This window comes from Sander lucioperca, chromosome 9, assembly GCF_008315115.2.
Source record: "Sander lucioperca isolate FBNREF2018 chromosome 9, SLUC_FBN_1.2, whole genome shotgun sequence".
Taxonomy (NCBI): Eukaryota; Metazoa; Chordata; class Actinopteri; order Perciformes; family Percidae; genus Sander; species Sander lucioperca.
Genome location: NC_050181.1, coordinates 33,770,572 through 33,788,361, shown reverse-complemented (window position 1 = coordinate 33,788,361; position 17,790 = coordinate 33,770,572). Strand labels below are relative to the sequence as shown.

At 40.7% G+C, this 17,790-nt stretch overlaps 1 protein-coding gene and 1 long non-coding RNA gene across 5 annotated transcripts; one reads left to right on the top strand and one right to left on the bottom strand.

The window, feature by feature from the left end:
• Positions 1–2,814: 2,814 nt before the first annotated feature.
• On the top strand, positions 2,815–16,862 carry LOC116048861 (ATP-sensitive inward rectifier potassium channel 10-like). Of its 4 annotated transcripts, XR_004898249.1 has the most exons (7): positions 2,815–3,080; positions 10,121–10,466; positions 11,790–12,001; positions 13,590–13,721; positions 13,877–14,054; positions 15,326–16,597; positions 16,635–16,862. XR_004898249.1 is itself a non-coding variant. In XM_031298140.2 (6 exons), the coding sequence occupies exons 2-6, from the start codon at positions 10,121–10,123 to the stop codon at positions 15,715–15,717; spliced, it is 1,260 nt and encodes a 419-aa protein (XP_031154000.1). In that variant the 5' UTR covers positions 2,815–3,080; the 3' UTR covers positions 15,718–16,862. The 4 variants fall into 4 exon arrangements, 3 of the variants coding, with proteins under 3 accessions (XP_031154000.1, XP_035860892.1, XP_031154001.1); XM_031298140.2 differs by having other exon boundaries at positions 15,326–16,862; XM_036004999.1 differs by having other exon boundaries at positions 2,821–3,080; positions 10,153–10,466; positions 15,326–16,862.
• Positions 10,830–11,195, bottom strand: LOC116048872. The gene is made up of 2 exons (XR_004104763.1): positions 10,975–11,195; positions 10,830–10,925 (listed from the first exon to the last, which is right to left on the bottom strand). It is a non-coding gene; the product is annotated as an uncharacterized LOC116048872 (long non-coding RNA).
• Positions 16,863–17,790: the final 928 nt, after the last annotated feature.

Sequence of the window (17,790 nt, the reverse complement as noted above, 5' to 3'; positions counted from 1 at the left end):
TCCATTAGCGCCTGCACTAATATAAGCCATTTGGCTGATAGCGCTAACTCGACCAATGTTAGACCAAGGGAAAAAAGCTTCTGGGGGGGTGTTTGGCTCAAGGTCATGGTGCAAAGGACCCTAGGGTGAAATTACTCCGAACCATCCCTTTAACTTACTGCAGGCCTAGCAAGAAAATGATCACATGACCACTCTAAAGATGCAGCATACTGATTACTTTTAATACTATGTGTGCCCAAATCAATGTTTTTACTCTGTTACACCTGCTGTGTAGTGATTTATCTGAAAATATCTCCTCTGTCTGCTGTCATGGGGAATTACAGCCAATGACCTACAGTAAAGGGAACACATAGTTCTCCTCTCTTAACGGCGGATTTGGTCCAGCTTCCTCATAAAATCACCTGCATACCTGGCTGTAAGTATACCTGTCATTTACAAGCAACTGCTGCAGGGGCGTATTAACAGCCATAGTTTAGTCCACATGAATACATGACGATCATTACTTTATTTGTGTAGCACTTTCCCTCACATACTGTAGTTACAAAGTGCTTCAACAAAGGATATGATATAAAGTTCAGCGTGTTTCTGTATTTAGCTGTTTTCTCACGTTGTCTAAATGTAAAGGTTTTGAAAATGTTTTGTCATTTGCACTGTGTTGAGCTCTCAGGGACACTGTGTGTAGGGATTGTTTAAACATTATTTAAAGTCATGTGAATATATAATAGCTGAGGTTTGGGTTGTTGTTTCTTCTTTTCTTTTTTGGGGTATCAAGAAGGCTGCTTACCACCATGGTGAGTAATTTCCTCATACTGCAATCAGTTGCAGCCTTTTTGCAGTATATTCACACCTTTAATAGAGGAAGTGAGACAGTATAAGTTGATGCAAAGTGTCAGCCTTGTTCTCAAGGAAGTTAAGTAAGGCTACATTTTAGTGAGGAAAAAACTGGCATAGCTATTTTTAAAGAGGTCCCTTGACCTCTCACCTCAAGATATCTGAATGAAAATGTGTTCTACAAGTCTCCCCTTTATAGACATGCCCACTGTATGCTTATCCCATGCATTTTAGGGCAAAAACATGCAGTATAAGGACAGTTTTTTACTATAGTTCGCTTGTAACTGGACCAAGAGAATTGTTTTCGTCTGCACTCGAGTGTGATTGCTGTGTTCACAACTGCCCAAACCAAGATTTAGATTCAACCAAACTAAACAAGGCAGGGGTTAAAACACCCTAAATGTGTCATTCTAAAATAATGTATTTGAATATTTCTGCATACGGGGGTCCATAAACAGTCTCAGAGTTGCATAAATTGGGTGTGCCTGGAAAGCTGAGACTCTTGTGGATTCAATGAGCCCATTGTATTGATGTGTGATGATGTTAGTCCCCATAGTAGCCATTTCATTGTGAGTCCATTTTCTGAAACTTGAGCTCAGTGTTTAAAATGACCTGTCACTCAAGGATAATCACGGCCTCATGAAACTTTACAACAACAAACTAGACACCTAGGGCATTCAGGATGTATGGATTTCCTAGGTATACCCACCCCAAAAAAGATAAAAATGGGTCAATGATGGGTCTCTAAGGATTTATATAGTTAGTACCAGTAAAATCGCCCCCCCCCCATTTGAAGTGGTAACTGCCACTGATGAGGCAGGGCCCTGAGACAAGTTCAAGTCCTCCAATTACACAGCCACTCTACTGAGGTGCTCTTGAGCAGGAAACTGACTCTTTTCCAGCTCCAAGGATGCTGCTCTGTTATGTTATACACTAGCCTCCATCTTTGTTTAACATCCTTCAAGTAGCTGTCAACAACACAAAAATACCACAAAATACATTTAAAACGAGGCCTTTTCTGAACTTTGCATCAGACTCTTCAGCACATTTGACCAATGGTCCTCATCAACTCCCTCCACCTCTCCCTCTTTCAGTTAAATAATGCTTTGTCACCCTCTCCTGAGGCAGGAGAAGGGGCCGTATTCACCTCACGGACGGCCCTCTTTATGTGTTTGAGCTTAACAGGACGCTCCGTACAGACACTCTTGGACACAGCAAACGCCGGACACACTAGTTATGAATAGGGGGCTCTGTGGTGCCCCCTAAAAGAGTGTGAGTGTTTGTGTGAGTGTTTGTGCGTATGTGTGTGTGTGTGTGTGTGTGTGTGTGTGTGTGTGTGTGCGTGCACACTGCAGAGGGTGGTCTGTTGGGGCCGTTTGTTGGCGTGTGCACGTGTGCCAGAGTGCATTTGTGGAGAGCGTACATGTGAAGTCCTAAATGCGTGTGCCGTGTGCTTGTGCGTGTGCGTGTGTGTGTGCGTGTGTTTCTGTGCACTTATTTGGACATTATGCATTAAGTTGGGAGGCGAGGGATGGATGCAACAACAAATGCAACAAAACCTGATGAAAAAAAGTTGTATTTTGAACCTTTTCAAGACCACAGAATCAGAATCAGAAAGGAATTTATTACCACACTAGTTACCCTATGTGGAATTTGCCTTGGTGATTGGTGCATACATACACAAACAAACAAACAAACAAACAAACATATTAAACATTAATAAGAATAAACAATAAATACAGAAACACAAACAAATACATACACAATAGCTGTTTAAGTAGTTTAAGCACTGCATTTGTGGTCCCTTATGCCATTCTGATTCCAAATTGAGACTCGGGGGGGAGTGGCAATCAATTATTACAGCAATTACACAGACGTGAGTAGAACACAACATGAATTCCGGCGTGAGGGAGAGAGAGACAGAGGGAAAGAGTAAAAGTGAGAGAGAGATGCCCCTTATAAAGCCAAGTCCTGTCTCCTCTGGTAGAATTTGCGAGCAGTGAGACCGGGCTTTGGGTCAGAAACAGGAGCTCCATGAGCCAATGACTGTCTCCATAACTCTCCTCAATGGTTTGTCAGTGTTGTGGGACGCAGTCTGCTGAAGTTACTCTTCCTGCAGAGTTACAGTTGTCCCAGTGATGTGAGCCGGCGTATGACAACAAAGCAGACATGTGGACGGAAGGCTGAGGCTCGGGGCTCCCCCACTCCTCTCTGCACCGCTCAGTTAGATTGCAGTCCCAGCTGTAAAGGTAAGCAAACACATTTCTCAGCAATACGCTGCAATGAGAATATCTGAGAAATACACAAAGAATTTTGCATTGGCACAAAATGTATTTGTTTCTTAAATTTGGAAATGAAAAAAGGTACGTTTTTTTCCCCTTACCTATACCTGGATAATGACTTATCCAGAAAGGAAATGTACGTATTGCTCCATCATTGTTATTTTTCACTGGTAAAAAAAAACAAACAGTAAAAAGCTATTTAAAACCATTTATAGCAAATTAGGAATCTGTAATTTTTAATTTTATAAAAGTTTGAAATTTATGTGAAATCATAAACTCACAGAAGCCACATTGTTCTTACATTAATCAACCAACTCTAAACTTTGGAGGGATAATGTTCATTTCTCTAGGAAAATCTGTAACAAGCTAACTACATGACAGTAAGAAGCATCACAATGATGTTCACAGTTGAAAGCTCTATTCACAGCTGCATTGTGAACTGTGGCCAAGTTTAAAGCTGTCTTCTAAATAACCCTCTGATGTTATTTTGTGCAGAGACATCTGTGGAGTTTGGTGCAAAGTTTCACCAGATGCACATCAGAGGTGAATGAAGCTGAGTTTATGGGAAACTGAAATATCTTCTCAGCGTTCACATGCTATCAGTGAATCGGATCTTAGAGCATCAGATATGACATATACTGTCAGTTTCTTTCATCCCGTTATTGTATAAAAGAACACAGACAGTATCTATTCTCTAAATGCACCAAAGAAGATAGAATAAAGCTTTAAAAGTTATTGAAGAAATTTGAGTTTAAATCAGTTCACAATGAACCAAACCAAATCAGTGCTCATTAAACCTTTATTTAGAGCTTCATTTAGCGCTCTCTTTGGGCGGTTCGCTGCAGTGTAGTAAGTTAAAAAGTGGGAAATTATGACCAGAAATAAGAAAAGATGAGATAAGATTAGATAAACTGACCCCACACTGGGAACATTCTCTCGTTACATCAGCTCAAATGCAACTCAACAAACAAATAAACACAAAGTTATAGGAGCACAATACAAATAACTCATAGGGCTTTATTGTGTTTTTATTCCCAATGATTGAATGCAGAGTTTGTGTGTTTCGGTGATCAAATTAAATCAATCAATCAATCAATCAATCAATCAATCAATCAATCAATCAATCAATCAAGGATTCATCTATGCTTTCTAAGGAACCCTTTACTCTCTCAACACATATTAGTTTCCTATTTTGAACACACCTCCACTGCATCCCCGTCAATACCAGAGTGGAGTGTTAAGTATCTGCCAATCTGATAACACGAGGAACAATTATAAAAGAAATCTGATATATGAACTGCAGAAGAAAGAGAGGGAAACAAGGAGGGCATTAAGTGACAGTGATTGGGAAGTTTCTTTTTTTTAATTCTCTTATATCAAATCACATCTTCTGGCACCTTGTGCGTGGATAAAGGGAAATGATTTAAAGTAAAAGAAGAAAAGACGAGAAATGGAAAAGAAGGTAAGAGCGAAACAAACTGATGGGGGAGAGAAAGAAATAGCATGTGTGTGAGGGGGAGACGGAGAGGGAGAGAAGAAGGGGGATTACTCCTCACTCCAGAATACTAACGAGGGCCTTTTGTCACAGATCTCTTTCTCTCTCCCTTCCTCTCTTCCGTTCTATCGTTTTTCCTTTCACTCATCTCTTTCTTTCTCTCTCTCTTACTCTCTCTCTCTCTCACGCACACACACACACACACACACACACACACACACACACACACAATTGTACTCTCTTTTTCAAATAATTGCACACAAACACACATACATGCATGCAAAATCACACATGTACGCCTACAGTCACTCACACGTACGCAGAAATACGCATGTAATTGCAATCCCACTCTCACATAACCACACACACACACACACACACACACACACACACACACACACACACACACACACACACACACACACACACACACACACGGATGGGCACAGAGTCGTTTTTGTCAATGGTGTCTTTTGTTTCTTTTATCTCAGCTCCTAACAAAGCATTCCTGTGTACACAGAGGAGTGAGAGAAGGAAGGAGAAAGAAAGAGGAAAGAGAGAGAGAGAGAAAGAGGGAGATCAGGAAAAACATTCAGCGCCCCTTTTGTCCAGCAAAAGAAAAAGTTTTGATTCAGTTTTTGGATTCAGTCACTGAGGCACGGCAGTACAGTAAAGTTGTTGCGTTGCCATGGAGATGGAATACATCCTACTGGAGAGGTTGGTCAAAAATATTTCCCTCTTTTCCCTCTCATTCACTCCCATCCGCTCTATTAGTTATCTGATATAGTGTATGGCTGTAGTGGAATTTGTGTTGTGTGTGTGAGGAGGAGATTGGGGGAGAGGGCCATGCAGAGTTGAAAGAGTGAAGTTTTCAATGGTGTCATTGTAATTATGAAGCTTTTGAGGGGCTCACCCTTGCATAATCACAAAAGTGTGATGTAAGTTAAGCTGATTGCTTGTGTAATCCGTGATCAGCATTACATAAAAGTTATTCTGATTTACATTATATGGCCATATGTATATGGACACCCTTTGGTCCTGGGCTGTTTTTCTGCATTTGGGCTATAAAGCGAGGAAAGTCTGAATAATGTTTTTTTGTTTGTTGTGGAAGAACTTGACTGGCCTGCACAGAGCGCTGACCTCAACCCCATCAACACCTCTGGGATGAGCCGAAACGCTGACTGCAAGCCAAGCCTAAATGGTGGAAAGTCATTTTAAGATAAGATGAGATAAGAAAGATAACAAGACTGTTATTGTCAGAAAATATACAATACACAATCTCCACTTTTGAGCAAAATTTTAATTTTGAACATCAAACACTTCATTTTCTGCATTCTAGTGATTTTCTTTTTTTGGGGGGTGGGGTGGGGGGGGGGTCCCCCTGTAAATTACATCGATGGCTCCCATCTGGCTAAATGGGCGCCAATCACTGCAGCCAGGCTCCAACATTTTCTGGAAAGCCTGAAACCAGAAGAGAAAATGCTGGATGTGTCCACATACTACATATATTTTTGGGGCTTTTTTTTTCTTTATGAGAGAGAGAGAGAGAGAGAGAGAGAGAGAGAGAGAGAGAGATATGCAGGTCTGATTCGAACCCCGGCCACTGCAAAGGACTCAGCCTACATTGGGGCTCACACTCTAATGGGTGAGCTACAGGTGTCCCCAGGGTGTCCATATACTTTTGGCCTTATAGTGCACTTTTAACATCTTCATCAGGTGGAATTGTATGCTTTGCATTAATGTGTGTGAGATAGAGAAACAGAGAGACTTGTGAGGATCCTGAGTATAAAGCAGCTAAGAACACCTGAGAGAAAGATTGCAAAAGGACCCCTGTGTCAGGCTGGAGTCCTGATCAGAGCATCCAGAAAGCCAAACGTTTGGCCCTATTCCTACCAAACTCTTACTGCCATCTCCAGTTACCAGTCAGTAGTTCACTCTTTGTCCACTAAAGGCCTCTCTGGTTAGAATCTACACTAAAGCCTTAGATAAACTTTATCTAGATAAACGTCCGACTTTTCGAAGACTTTTACCTTAATTGATTCATTCACTCCTCTCTCCTCCAGCTGACAAATGTGACTCTGTTTGCAGTACATCTTCATCCTAATTGTATTCTTTCTTCTTCTCTTCTTTTCTCTTATCATCCTCTCTTGTGGGCTACCCTCTTCCTACTGGCCTACATAATTTCTTGGACGTAAGTGAGCGTGTCAAATGTGTGGAGATACAGTAACTGTCTGTCTGTCTGTGCGTGACAGGGGTAGAGATCATCTGAATGTCCTGACAAGAGCACACATCCCACAGTGTAAAACATTAAAAACACATATATTACTGTGGCCATATTGAACTTCATTTTCCCTATATTACAGACAATAAAACATGGGGTTTTTCTTGTGAAAAGAGCTTAGAATCGGTCCCGTCTGCCCAAATATGTCTTTAAAGACCGTAAAGATATCAGCTGAACGGGAAGTGTTTTTGTTGGTGTTGACACTTTTTATCAAGTAGCCTACTTTATCCTGTAACCAAGGCCTGATAAGAATCTACAGACACGCAGAAGTGTAAGGCTGTAGTTACAAAAAATTAAATGTAAGATAGCTTAAAGTTTATCAATGTAGTAAATGCAATGATGCTAGTGGTTATCATGCTAAAAGCCTCACAGAAACAATAGTAACACCCTGATGTTAGCAGAGTATAATGTTTCCCATGTTCACCATCTTGGTTTAGCATGTTAGCAAAGCTAACATTTGCTAATTAGCAGTAAACACAAAGTCCAGCTGAGGCTCATGACATTATTCTGCAGGTATGTGGTCATAAACTAAAGTATAGGACACAACTTTCATCCTGAAGATGGTGCTACAAGAAAAGTGAGAGGATCACTGATGTTATTGAGATTCATTATCTAGGGACCATTATTGTCTGTACAAAATGTCATTGCAATTCTTCTTATGGAGCAACATGTTTGACATACCAAAAGTCGTGTAAAAAGGGTAGTAAACAAGGTTAAATTCAATCTACAGAATTTCAAACAAATCAGGCCATTTCTCAGTCTAAGTGCTGCCAGAATGTATCTAAACACAATGACATTCTCACACATTGAGTACTGTTTCACAAATTGGTCATTAACTACCATGACAACACTTAAGCCTATTGAAGTACTCTTCAAGAGAGCCATTAAAATCTTGGATAAAAAAGCGTTATCATTTCATCACTGTAGCATACTGGAAAAACACAAACTATTGAGTTTTAGAATTTAAAATGTTTTAACTATGCCTGTTTTGTATATAAGGCTATACATCATCAAGCCTCTCCCCCACTGACTGACTTCTTTTAAAGAATTGAGAGTGGTGGTAGTACAAGGGCCTCCACCAAAGGGGACTGTGTAATACCTTTTAGGCGCACCACATTTGGACAAACTGTTTTGTCAGTAAAGGGAAATCAATATTAGAATAGCCTGCCCCCCACAAGGGACCGTCCCACATACATCAATTTTAAAATTCATTTAAAAATCTGTCTTTTAGAAAACCAAAGCTGCACTCACTTTTAGCTGCTGCACACATTTCACTATCTGTGACATTCACATGTACTGTTGTATTTTGTCTTGACTGTTGTTGTTGTTAGTGTTTGTCTTGCCTCTCAACTATGAGGGTGTTGCATGCTTGTTACTGTTTTTATGTTTTTCTTTTTATGTATCTGCCTAGGGACAATAGATGAAAATTAGCTATGGTGCTAACTCTAGAATATTGACATTGTGTACCTGTGCTGATGTCCATTAATATGCACTGTCCCTATCTAAATAAACAATTAAATTAAATTAAATAAAAAAAATACCAACGTAGCTCCAAACCTTTTTACTTGTTTAAAACATCTTTAATGACATATTTGAATAGACAATAGTCTGCTGGTATCTGTCTGACACAGTGTTTCTTTTCTAGTCCCACCTCTGTGTTGTCTCGTGTGGTTTTAGTTTGATGTCGTGGTTCTCGAGACGTGGTTCACAACTGGTTCACAGTTCACAGTGTTGCAATAATTCTGAGAAAAACACTGACAGGAAACTGTATGGCTCTTGATTAAGAGAGAAACATAAGTCTTGTCATTAGCTGTACATTCTAAAGAAACAGTGCTTTCGCTTCATATTTGTGTGGCCCAATAGGAGATGTTGAAACCAATGAGGAAATGCTGTTTCCTCCTGTTAGCTGTTAGCGTTCACTTCACCCTTTTAGGTGTGCAACATCCTTCCCATGGCAAAAATGTCTGCTTGTAGCTAAGTTACTTCTTCTACTATATATTTTAATCTTTAATACGGAAGCCCTTAATCTTTCCAGGGCCTCAGTATGCTTTAAATTCAGCAGCTTCGAGTCTGAAGCAATTGCACAGTGTTTGAGTCCAAATAATAAGAACGTTCACCCCTGCAGTATAATTTAGTTTGTGTGTGTGTGTGTGTGTGTGTGTGTGTGTGTGTGTGTGTGTGTGTGTGTGTGTGTGTGTGTCGACCTCAGGAAACTCCCACTACATTTCCACCAAATTTCAATTGAAAATTAGCCAAATAATTGTAAAATAAATGTCTTTCAGGTTTGTTTCGATTTGTTTCACTGATTAAAACTGTGGTTTCCTGTTTTTGTGATTCAAAGTAACAGTTTAATGTGAACTTGTTTGCTAGTTGTTTCACTGTTTTATTTTTTGTAACATATTTGAAATATAATCAATAACAGGTTTGGTTTCAAGTATTTAGGCTCACATGAGGTAAATTCCCTGTGAGAATGAGAGCAGGTGGCTGCAGGGAAAAACCAAGTCATCATGGGTAGTTTCTAGCCTTCCCTGCACGCCACAGAAAGTCACTAGTCTTAATCAGATCATAAGCTACTGCTGATCGTGTATTTTCTGTGAAATATTAAAGAAATCAATTCAATTCAATTCAATTCAATTTTATTTATAGTATAGTAGTTATCTTGAGACACTTTACAGATAGAGTAGGTCTAGACCACACTCTATAGTTTACAAAGCCCCAATAATTCTAGTAATTCCCCCAAGAGCAAGCATTTAGTGGCGAGGAAAAACTCCCTTTTAGGAAGAAATCACCCAAAATCACCCCAAACTAATCTATATCGACAACGTTCCACATCTCTGTAGGGTAAATCCAGACAGCTAGCTAGACTATCTGTCCAATCTGAGTGTTCTGTTGCACGACTAAAACAACCTTTGAACGTACACATGTTCCACCAAAACAAGTTCCTTCCTGAGACTATTTTGCAGAGCCACCATTGCTCCGTCCGGCGCTTAGCACCGCACAAGACGAGTGTAATTTGGTTTAAAGAAATGTCAATAAACCAGAGCACTTTTTTTCTCCCATCCCAGAATGCTGTGTGGACTATCCAGACCCTCCTCCGCAGTGCTGTGGAGGAAGGTCTGGCAATGCAAGACTAACCCCAAACTAATCCCATACAAGCCCATTAACAGCACTGGCCGGGAAACAAGTTAATCAGAGAAATGATTTAACTCCTCCATCTTTTTTATTCACCAGATGACATCTGCCACACCTCCATCCTCTCGTAGCTCCTCCCCTCAGAAGGTGTGCCACTCCCAAACACAGACTGATGTTTTAAAGCCCTTACTGGGTGGTGGCTTATCCGGTGGGGGTGGGACTCTGAGGAAGAGGAGGCGTGTCCTGTCCAAAGATGGGCGTAGCAACGTGCGCATCGAGCACGTCAGCGGCCGGAATGCTCTGTACATGCGGGACCTCTGGACAACATTTCTGGACATGCAGTGGCGCTACAAGTTGTTCCTGTTCACGGCCACGTTTGCGGGGACCTGGTTCCTGTTCGGGGTGCTGTGGTATCTGATGGCACTGGTGCACGGAGACCTGCTTGGTGAGAGTGTGGCAAATCTTTTGCAGCATAAACAAAAATTCTTTTCACTTCCATACGGTCTACTCACAGTTCTATGTGGGTCACCATAAAAATCTCATATGTCAAAAACTCAGCAATAAAACTGGAACTATCTGTATAAGGGTAAGAAAAAAAATTGATGGAATAGACCCTTTAACTGAGTCAGACAGGGGCTCATGTAGAAAAAGGTGATGACATACAGTACTTCCTTTCACCATTCAGGATGGAGCACTCTCTGAGTCAGTGACAGTTGGCAGGAAGTTTCACTTTCAGTCAAATCTGATCAAATAACACCCACAGTAACGTGTTTGTGTTAACATAATTGCAGATGTTTTTAAAACTGATTGTTGCATATTTAGTCATGAATATGTAATGCTTTGATGCTTAGGATTTAAAAGCAATTTCTCAGGTTTTACATGTCACTACTTCTTGTTGCCAAACCTCTGTTCATGTTACTTTGGACAAAATGGCATGACAAAGTGCAACGAACAGCTTCAGCATCATTCACACCAAAGAAAAAAAAGTGTGAACACAGAAAAAAAAGCGAGAGTTTCCTTCCCCGAAAAACGCCCCCATGAGTCGTTTGTTCAAGCAGTAATTACGACTCATATTTACGTTTATAATGGCCAATTACTTTGGTGGCCCTAGTAGTTATGACGAAAGCAAAGTAGAAAGTAAAGTGATGAAGTCTAAGGTTAGTTTGAGTATAAGGGTATGTGTCCTTTTGAGTCCATCTATCTTTTTAATGTAATTTGTGTAAATGTTTTATCAAGTTTACATACATGAAGTACTTTGTAACTTCATTTTAATAGGTGTCTAAGCAATAAGTTTATACGGTAAGATTTGAATACACTTTCATCCATGTGTACACAGGGTGAGCGTTCTTTCTAGCAGAGTTGAAAAAGACGTATAGATGTTGGTGTTTGTTGTATTTCCTTAGCAGCATTTTGAGCTTAAACTAACCTTGATAAAATTAGACATTTGTGAGGGTGGGAAATAATTTCATATCTTCAGTAAGACACCTGCTCTCCCACACTTCCTCTTTTGTCACTCATGTTTCCAATGTTCGCTCAAGCGAGTGTGGAAGAAAAAGTTATATAAAGCACAGTGTAATACCAAGAGGATATTTTTGTGGCAGACACTTACATATTTTGCCCTGGAAATATTTAGTTTTTGAGACATTATTACCAACATAATAGGTAGAAGAAACCAAACAGCACACAAACTGATGTTGTTATTTTCAACAATAGGACATTAGAACAACTTGGATGAGCTTTTGTTTTCTTTTCCCCCGTGTTCCTCCAGAGTTCGACCCCCCGTCGAACCACACCCCCTGTGTGATGCAGATGCAGACCCTGACGGGGGCTTTCCTCTTCTCCCTGGAGACCCAGACCACCATTGGTTATGGTTTCCGTTGCATCACTGAGGAGTGTCCCGCAGCCATCATCCTCCTCATTGTCCAGCTCGTCATCACCATGCTGATGGAGATCTTCATCACTGGTACCTTCCTGGCCAAGGTAGCCAATGCATAACACATCCAGCTGCAAAGTGGGCAGCAAAACATTCTTTAAACATAGAACCATGCAGTTTGCATAGTCATATAAATCAAAAGTCAAATAAAACCAGATGTGTCCTCTCCTACCTTAAAGCACAACTGTATATGTTAAAGCTTTAGTGCGTAACTTTTTGATATTAATGAATGTCCATTACATTGAAGCCATTGCTACAGTTGCTACAAAGCTAAGTAAGGGCGTTTTCACACATACCTCATTTGGTCTGGACTTTCGGACTTTTCAGTTTGATCCGAACCAAAATTAGAGGTGTGAAACCTCCACCGGACCACGGTCCGGATCAAAACACCAAATTTTGGTCTGACCAAAAGAGGTGGTCTCGGTCCGGACCAAACTGAACCATGGTCCGGTTCGTTTACAGTGTGAAAGCATTTTTTGGATGGTTCGGACTTTCGGACCAAATAGAAGAAGCTCTGGCAGGCTCTCCTTGTGTTACAAGACCGGGGAATAGCTCCTTTAAGGAATAGCTTGGTGCTTAGTGTGTAGGCTACATGAGAGAGTGAGAGTGACGACGAATGCGCTCAGAGCAGACAGCTGTCGGCTATCAGAGCAGAGAATACATCAGCAGTTTATTTGTTAAGTGGTAGTAAATGTACAGTGTAGGTTTCCGTTTGTCTCTGAATAAATTCTCCAGAAAGTTCCAGTGTCTTGCTTCTCAACATCACAACAAAACAGCCGCGGCAGTAGGGGAGAGCAGCAGTCAGCTGAAAAAACTCCGACACAGAGAGAGGAGACGAGAGGACGGGGAAGCCTGTCTACAAACCAATCAATTATAAGTATCTGGAGACGCAGCTCACATATGTGCTGATGTATGGCTATGTTCAGAAGATTGTGTCGTCCGGCGACTTTCACGCCCAGAAACTCGTATCATGTTTTTTGAATCCTCCATGTCCTCCGTGGCTACCATGCTGGCTACTAGCAACTGTGTGGAGGAGGGGTGGGGGTGGTGCGCGATCACGTAAGGCTTGTATCATGTGGACGCGCCGACAGTTTTGTTGTCATTACTTAGAATTCCTCATGAGGGCGACAGAAACTACGCACTATAGCTTTAAAGAGCCCCTATTATACTCCTTTTCAGTGTCAGATTTGTACTCTTTGGGTCTACTAGAAAAGGTTTACATGCTTTGATTTTCAAAAAAACATATTATTTTACTCATACTGCCCATTGCTGCAGCTTCTTGCCTGAAACACTCTGTCTGAGCTCTTGGCCTGCCTTCTGTTGTGATTGGTCAACCAAATTTACAAGCCACTGGGCGGGATGTGCTTGCTCAGGCAACCTATGGGCAGCACATATGAAAAACTGGGCGGGCTTTCTCAATCAGTGACATCACTAACGAGGTGTTGAGAAAAAGTGCTGTCCATTTGGAGTGAAATGTGTTTTTTGTACTTTATAAATCCATTACATACACAACAACTATATAACACACTAAAAGACAGGAAAAATCCAAAAATGCATAATGTGCAAAACTCCTCCATGAGTCCTATGAAATATTATCAGACTTAAACCAGAAGTGATTGAGCTTTCTCTGCTCAGGTTGCTCGGCCAAAGAAGCGAGGTGAGACGGTGAAGTTTAGCCAACATGCTGTGGTGTCGACCCATGAAGGCCGACCCTGCCTGATGATCAGGGTGGCCAACATGCGCAAGAGTCTCCTGCTCGGCTGTCAGGTAAGTATGTCTGTGTAGAGATAGAGAATATATATTATCATATATGTCCACCATTTTTACAAATTCTACAAGTTATGTGTATATGTCATGTGTATGAACAATTTGCCCAACTGTGAACCAGTTTGACAAACCTTTTTGCATATTGTTTCCCCCAGGTGAATGGAAAACTGCTCCAGACATCTCTGACCAAGGAAGGGGAGACGGTTCGTCTGGACCAGAGGAACGTTCCCTTCCAAGTGGACACGTCTAGCGACAGCCCCTTCCTCATCCTGCCCCTCACCTTCTACCACCTCATTGATGACAACAGCCCCCTGCGAGCCTGGGCAGACAAGGGTAAGACAAGGACAATTGGTGCTTGTTGCAAGTAGAAGGTGTTTTATCTTTGCAATCTTTTCACTTACGCTATGGGTGAGTAGTAGTACACTAGAAAACTCTTTAAAATGAGATACACAACTCATACACAGCTCTGTAGTACTTTCTGGCAGCAACACATGGCAACAAGGATGGATTTAAAAGCAAATGAAGAGCAGAATCAGTTGGGATGTTTGCTATGGTACATACTGCTTTCCTGCAAGATTTTCAGTAATAAAATCTGATGTAAAAAGAGTTTATTTCTGATAAATCATGTGACAACACTGTAACGTGCATATTCCGCATAGATGTCCTCTTTGTAGTAGTTGGCGAGCTGAGCTCAGATGGTGTAAACCACTTGCTTGACATCATTTTATTTTTTGTTTGAGTCTTCTTTGCTGCAACCAGAGAGGTATTTCAATAACTTATTTCTGAAATTATTGTGGGTATATATAGTGAGTGTATCATTTTTCCTTCCAACCTCAGTTCCTCTATTTCTTCCTGCATCTCTACATACTTTTCCTTTCCTCAATACTGACTTTCCTTTTCTTGTTTCCTTACCGTTCCTGGCAATTTGTTTTCTTCACCTGTTTATTATATCTGCACTGAAGTTGGCGGACTTATTTTTCCTCTCCTTGGTGCATTACCCCCACAAACAGTTAATTGGCAGGAATTCATATGGCTTCCTGTGCATACATGTGCATCCTTATAAGCATCACAAGATACAAACAAAATGGGGAACTGCTCATAACAACATTACTCTATAACACTCCAACTGTTGACCAACATAACAGTGTACCTTTAAGCAAGGTTTTCCCTACCATTATAAGGCCAAAGAAGATTTTCTTTTCAAAACTAACTAAATGACTTTTCTCCGATCTAATGATTGTAGAAGATCCCCAGTGGACTTCTTTGGCAAGTTTTGTCTTTAAGCTTTTTGAGTGTTATTTATTTATCTGCTCGAGCTTTTACAACATTTCAGACACAAATACGGTAATAATAATGGTGCAAAGTGATGTAAAATTACATATTGTTTTATTAAAATGTCACATTTTCTTAAAGGAGGACCCCTTAACTCCCCTGCCAAATACGTGCACCTATGTCTTCCACAAACCTAGGGAAAACTGACTTTACTTTTAGTATTTTTATTAATTCTTATTTCCTCTCTCCCATTTTCCTTTTCATCCTCTTCCACTTATTTTCACACCCCTCTGTAATGTGCCATCTCCACCCATCTCATGTACCTCCCCCAGGTGGAGGCTGGACAGATCCAGAGTTGGCAGACTTCGAGCTGCTGGTCATCATGAGCGCTACAGTTGAGCCGACCTCGGCCACCTGCCAGGTTCGCACCTCCTACCTGCCCGATGAGATTCTCTGGGGTTATGAGTTTCCACCTGTAGTCTCCCTTTCCCCATCAGGGAAATACGTAGCGGACTTTGCCTTCTTCGACAAAGTGGCCAAGACCAAGACCACGCCCGTCTTCAAAACATCCAGCCCCCAGCATGGGTACCAGAGCAACGGGGGTGCTGTGTCTGAGGGGTCCGATCCAGAGAAGATCCGTCTGGAGCAGAGTTACAGGGAGAGAGGGGAGGAACGTGGCCGTGTCAGAGACACTCCTCTCAGTGTTCGCATCAGCAATGTGTGAACAGATGAAATGGTTGAGAAGGGAGCGTGTCATAGAGAGCAACACGCAGGAGACAGCCAAGTGCAATGTCAATAGCAAATGAATCAAACATCATCATAACAACTCTGGAGTCTTTTTAGACTTTTGAAAGATATCTATTTCCCAGTAGCACCAAATGATGCAGAAAGGAAATATGGAAGACTAGGGACTACTGTATGGTATACTTCAAGTTTGTCATTGTTATACATTTGCTGGGATGACTCATGTTTTACACTGGTTTGACTGTATTCATGTGACAGCATAACTGCAACTACATTTTACATTTGAGTGATGCAAGCGCACATGCACCTCACACTTTAGGGGTGGGTATCGGTACTCAATCCCTTTAAGGTATAGATGGTAATATCCCAGTACCAAGTGATGTTGAAACTTCTCTCCGGTCAAACAATGCCGAGATTTGATCCGTTTTGTACCTAGATCTAGAAAAAAATAGAATTTGTATGGTTTTTCTCGCAGCCAACCACCACAAGTGTTCTTCGATTTACTGCGACATGTGATGGTCCCGCTGCTGCAGCAGCTATGGCGGGTTTGTGTGGCACACAACTGGAAGCTTCCGTTCACATGATGTGGAAAAAAGGTATCAAGGGAAGTCTTTTGGTATCTGTATCACTTTAAGGGAAGTGGTATGTAATTGTTTTTATTGATATCCAGTCCTATCAAATATACTGTATACCCTTTTCTAACTAAGAAAATAACACAGCAGGTTATTTATTTGCAAAGAAATAAACATAAAAAAGATACAAAACTGAAGAAAACAAGCAGAGGAGACAATGGAAATCCCAGTTGTCTATTTTGGGTCCTCCCCCGCTTACTAAATGTTGAATCACAAAGAGAAAAACTTGTGGGAGTCAATATAAGTGGGGTTTTCCAATTTCAAGGGTTAACAGGGGACTGTATGGTTGGTGTGATAAGGGGACAGGAAACACTCACAGACAGGGTAAAACCTTCTATACTTCCTCTAACATGTGTGGTTAATACACACAGTGTATGTTCTACACATTTAGAAGTCATATGATGTTGAGTTTTAACTCGGGTTGCTTTTATTACTATAAAAAAAAAACACCAATGAGTAATGCTATGCCAGTTCTTCAGTTCTTCTAGGACTTCTCCTACACCACTCTGTTGCAACACCCTGATACTGATATTTTTACATTTCCTGTTGTAAAATGACAGAAGTTCTTGACTTAAACACACAAACAACATGACATGTATGTGCATTGTAAATGGCAATGCAGGGTAAACTAATGTAGCATTACAACTGGAAAGAAGACAAACTTCAGATGAATATTCTGTGTTCATGGTGCTCTGTGCTGAATCTCTTGATGGTGTGAGCATTTCCTGTACGACTGTTACTGCTGTTTCAAAACAGAAAGTTAGCACTTTATGGAAGTACATGATGTACAATTAGCACCTTAGAAAGATTAGCTTAGGAAGATATATTTTAATAACACTAAAAGCACTTACACAATGAAATGTAATTAAAGCAGTTAGAATAGACTTTAAAACAGATGCTTCCTTCCTACAAAACTAATAAGAATTGCAGTTTCTTTCTCTCTCTGGTTTTAAGCAAACTGACTGATACAAATGAGATCATGTCTTCTGATCATACATACATATAAATGCCCATCAGGTTATTGTGGGTTGCAAATGTTACTGTAAACATCAAAGAAGCTCTCCTTTCTGTGTAAAGTAGGAGCCTTCTGCATGTCCATGTGTTTTTTGAGTTACTAACATTGTTGAATTAACAACAAACATTTTGTCCAAGCCCCTTTTATTTCCAGTCTAGACGACAGGAACATGGGGAGGACCACCAGAGGGGAGTGCTGAGAATGGGAAAGTGATGTAGTAAGTCACTGATAATGATTCTATATGTAATGGTGAAGTGTGACAATGATGAAGCAAGGATGAGAATGATGAATATGAATATGTTGGAAATGTAAATGTTTTTTTCATCTGGTATTTGTAAAATTTTCTGAATTAACATTAAGCTCTGCAATGTTAATAGTGTTTAAGTGCAGATGGAGAAATTGAATT

Bases quoted from the DNA above. Each gene is read 5' to 3' on its own strand.
- LOC116048861 (XM_031298140.2), top strand. From the start codon at position 10,121: ATGACATCTGCCACACCTCCATCCTCTCGTAGCTCCTCCCCTCAGAAG. The intron at 10,467-11,789 runs GTGAGAGTGTGG...GTGTTCCTCCAG, and splicing joins GGTGCACGGAGACCTGCTTG to AGTTCGACCCCCCGTCGAAC. The intron at 12,002-13,589 runs GTAGCCAATGCA...TTCTCTGCTCAG, and splicing joins CTGGTACCTTCCTGGCCAAG to GTTGCTCGGCCAAAGAAGCG.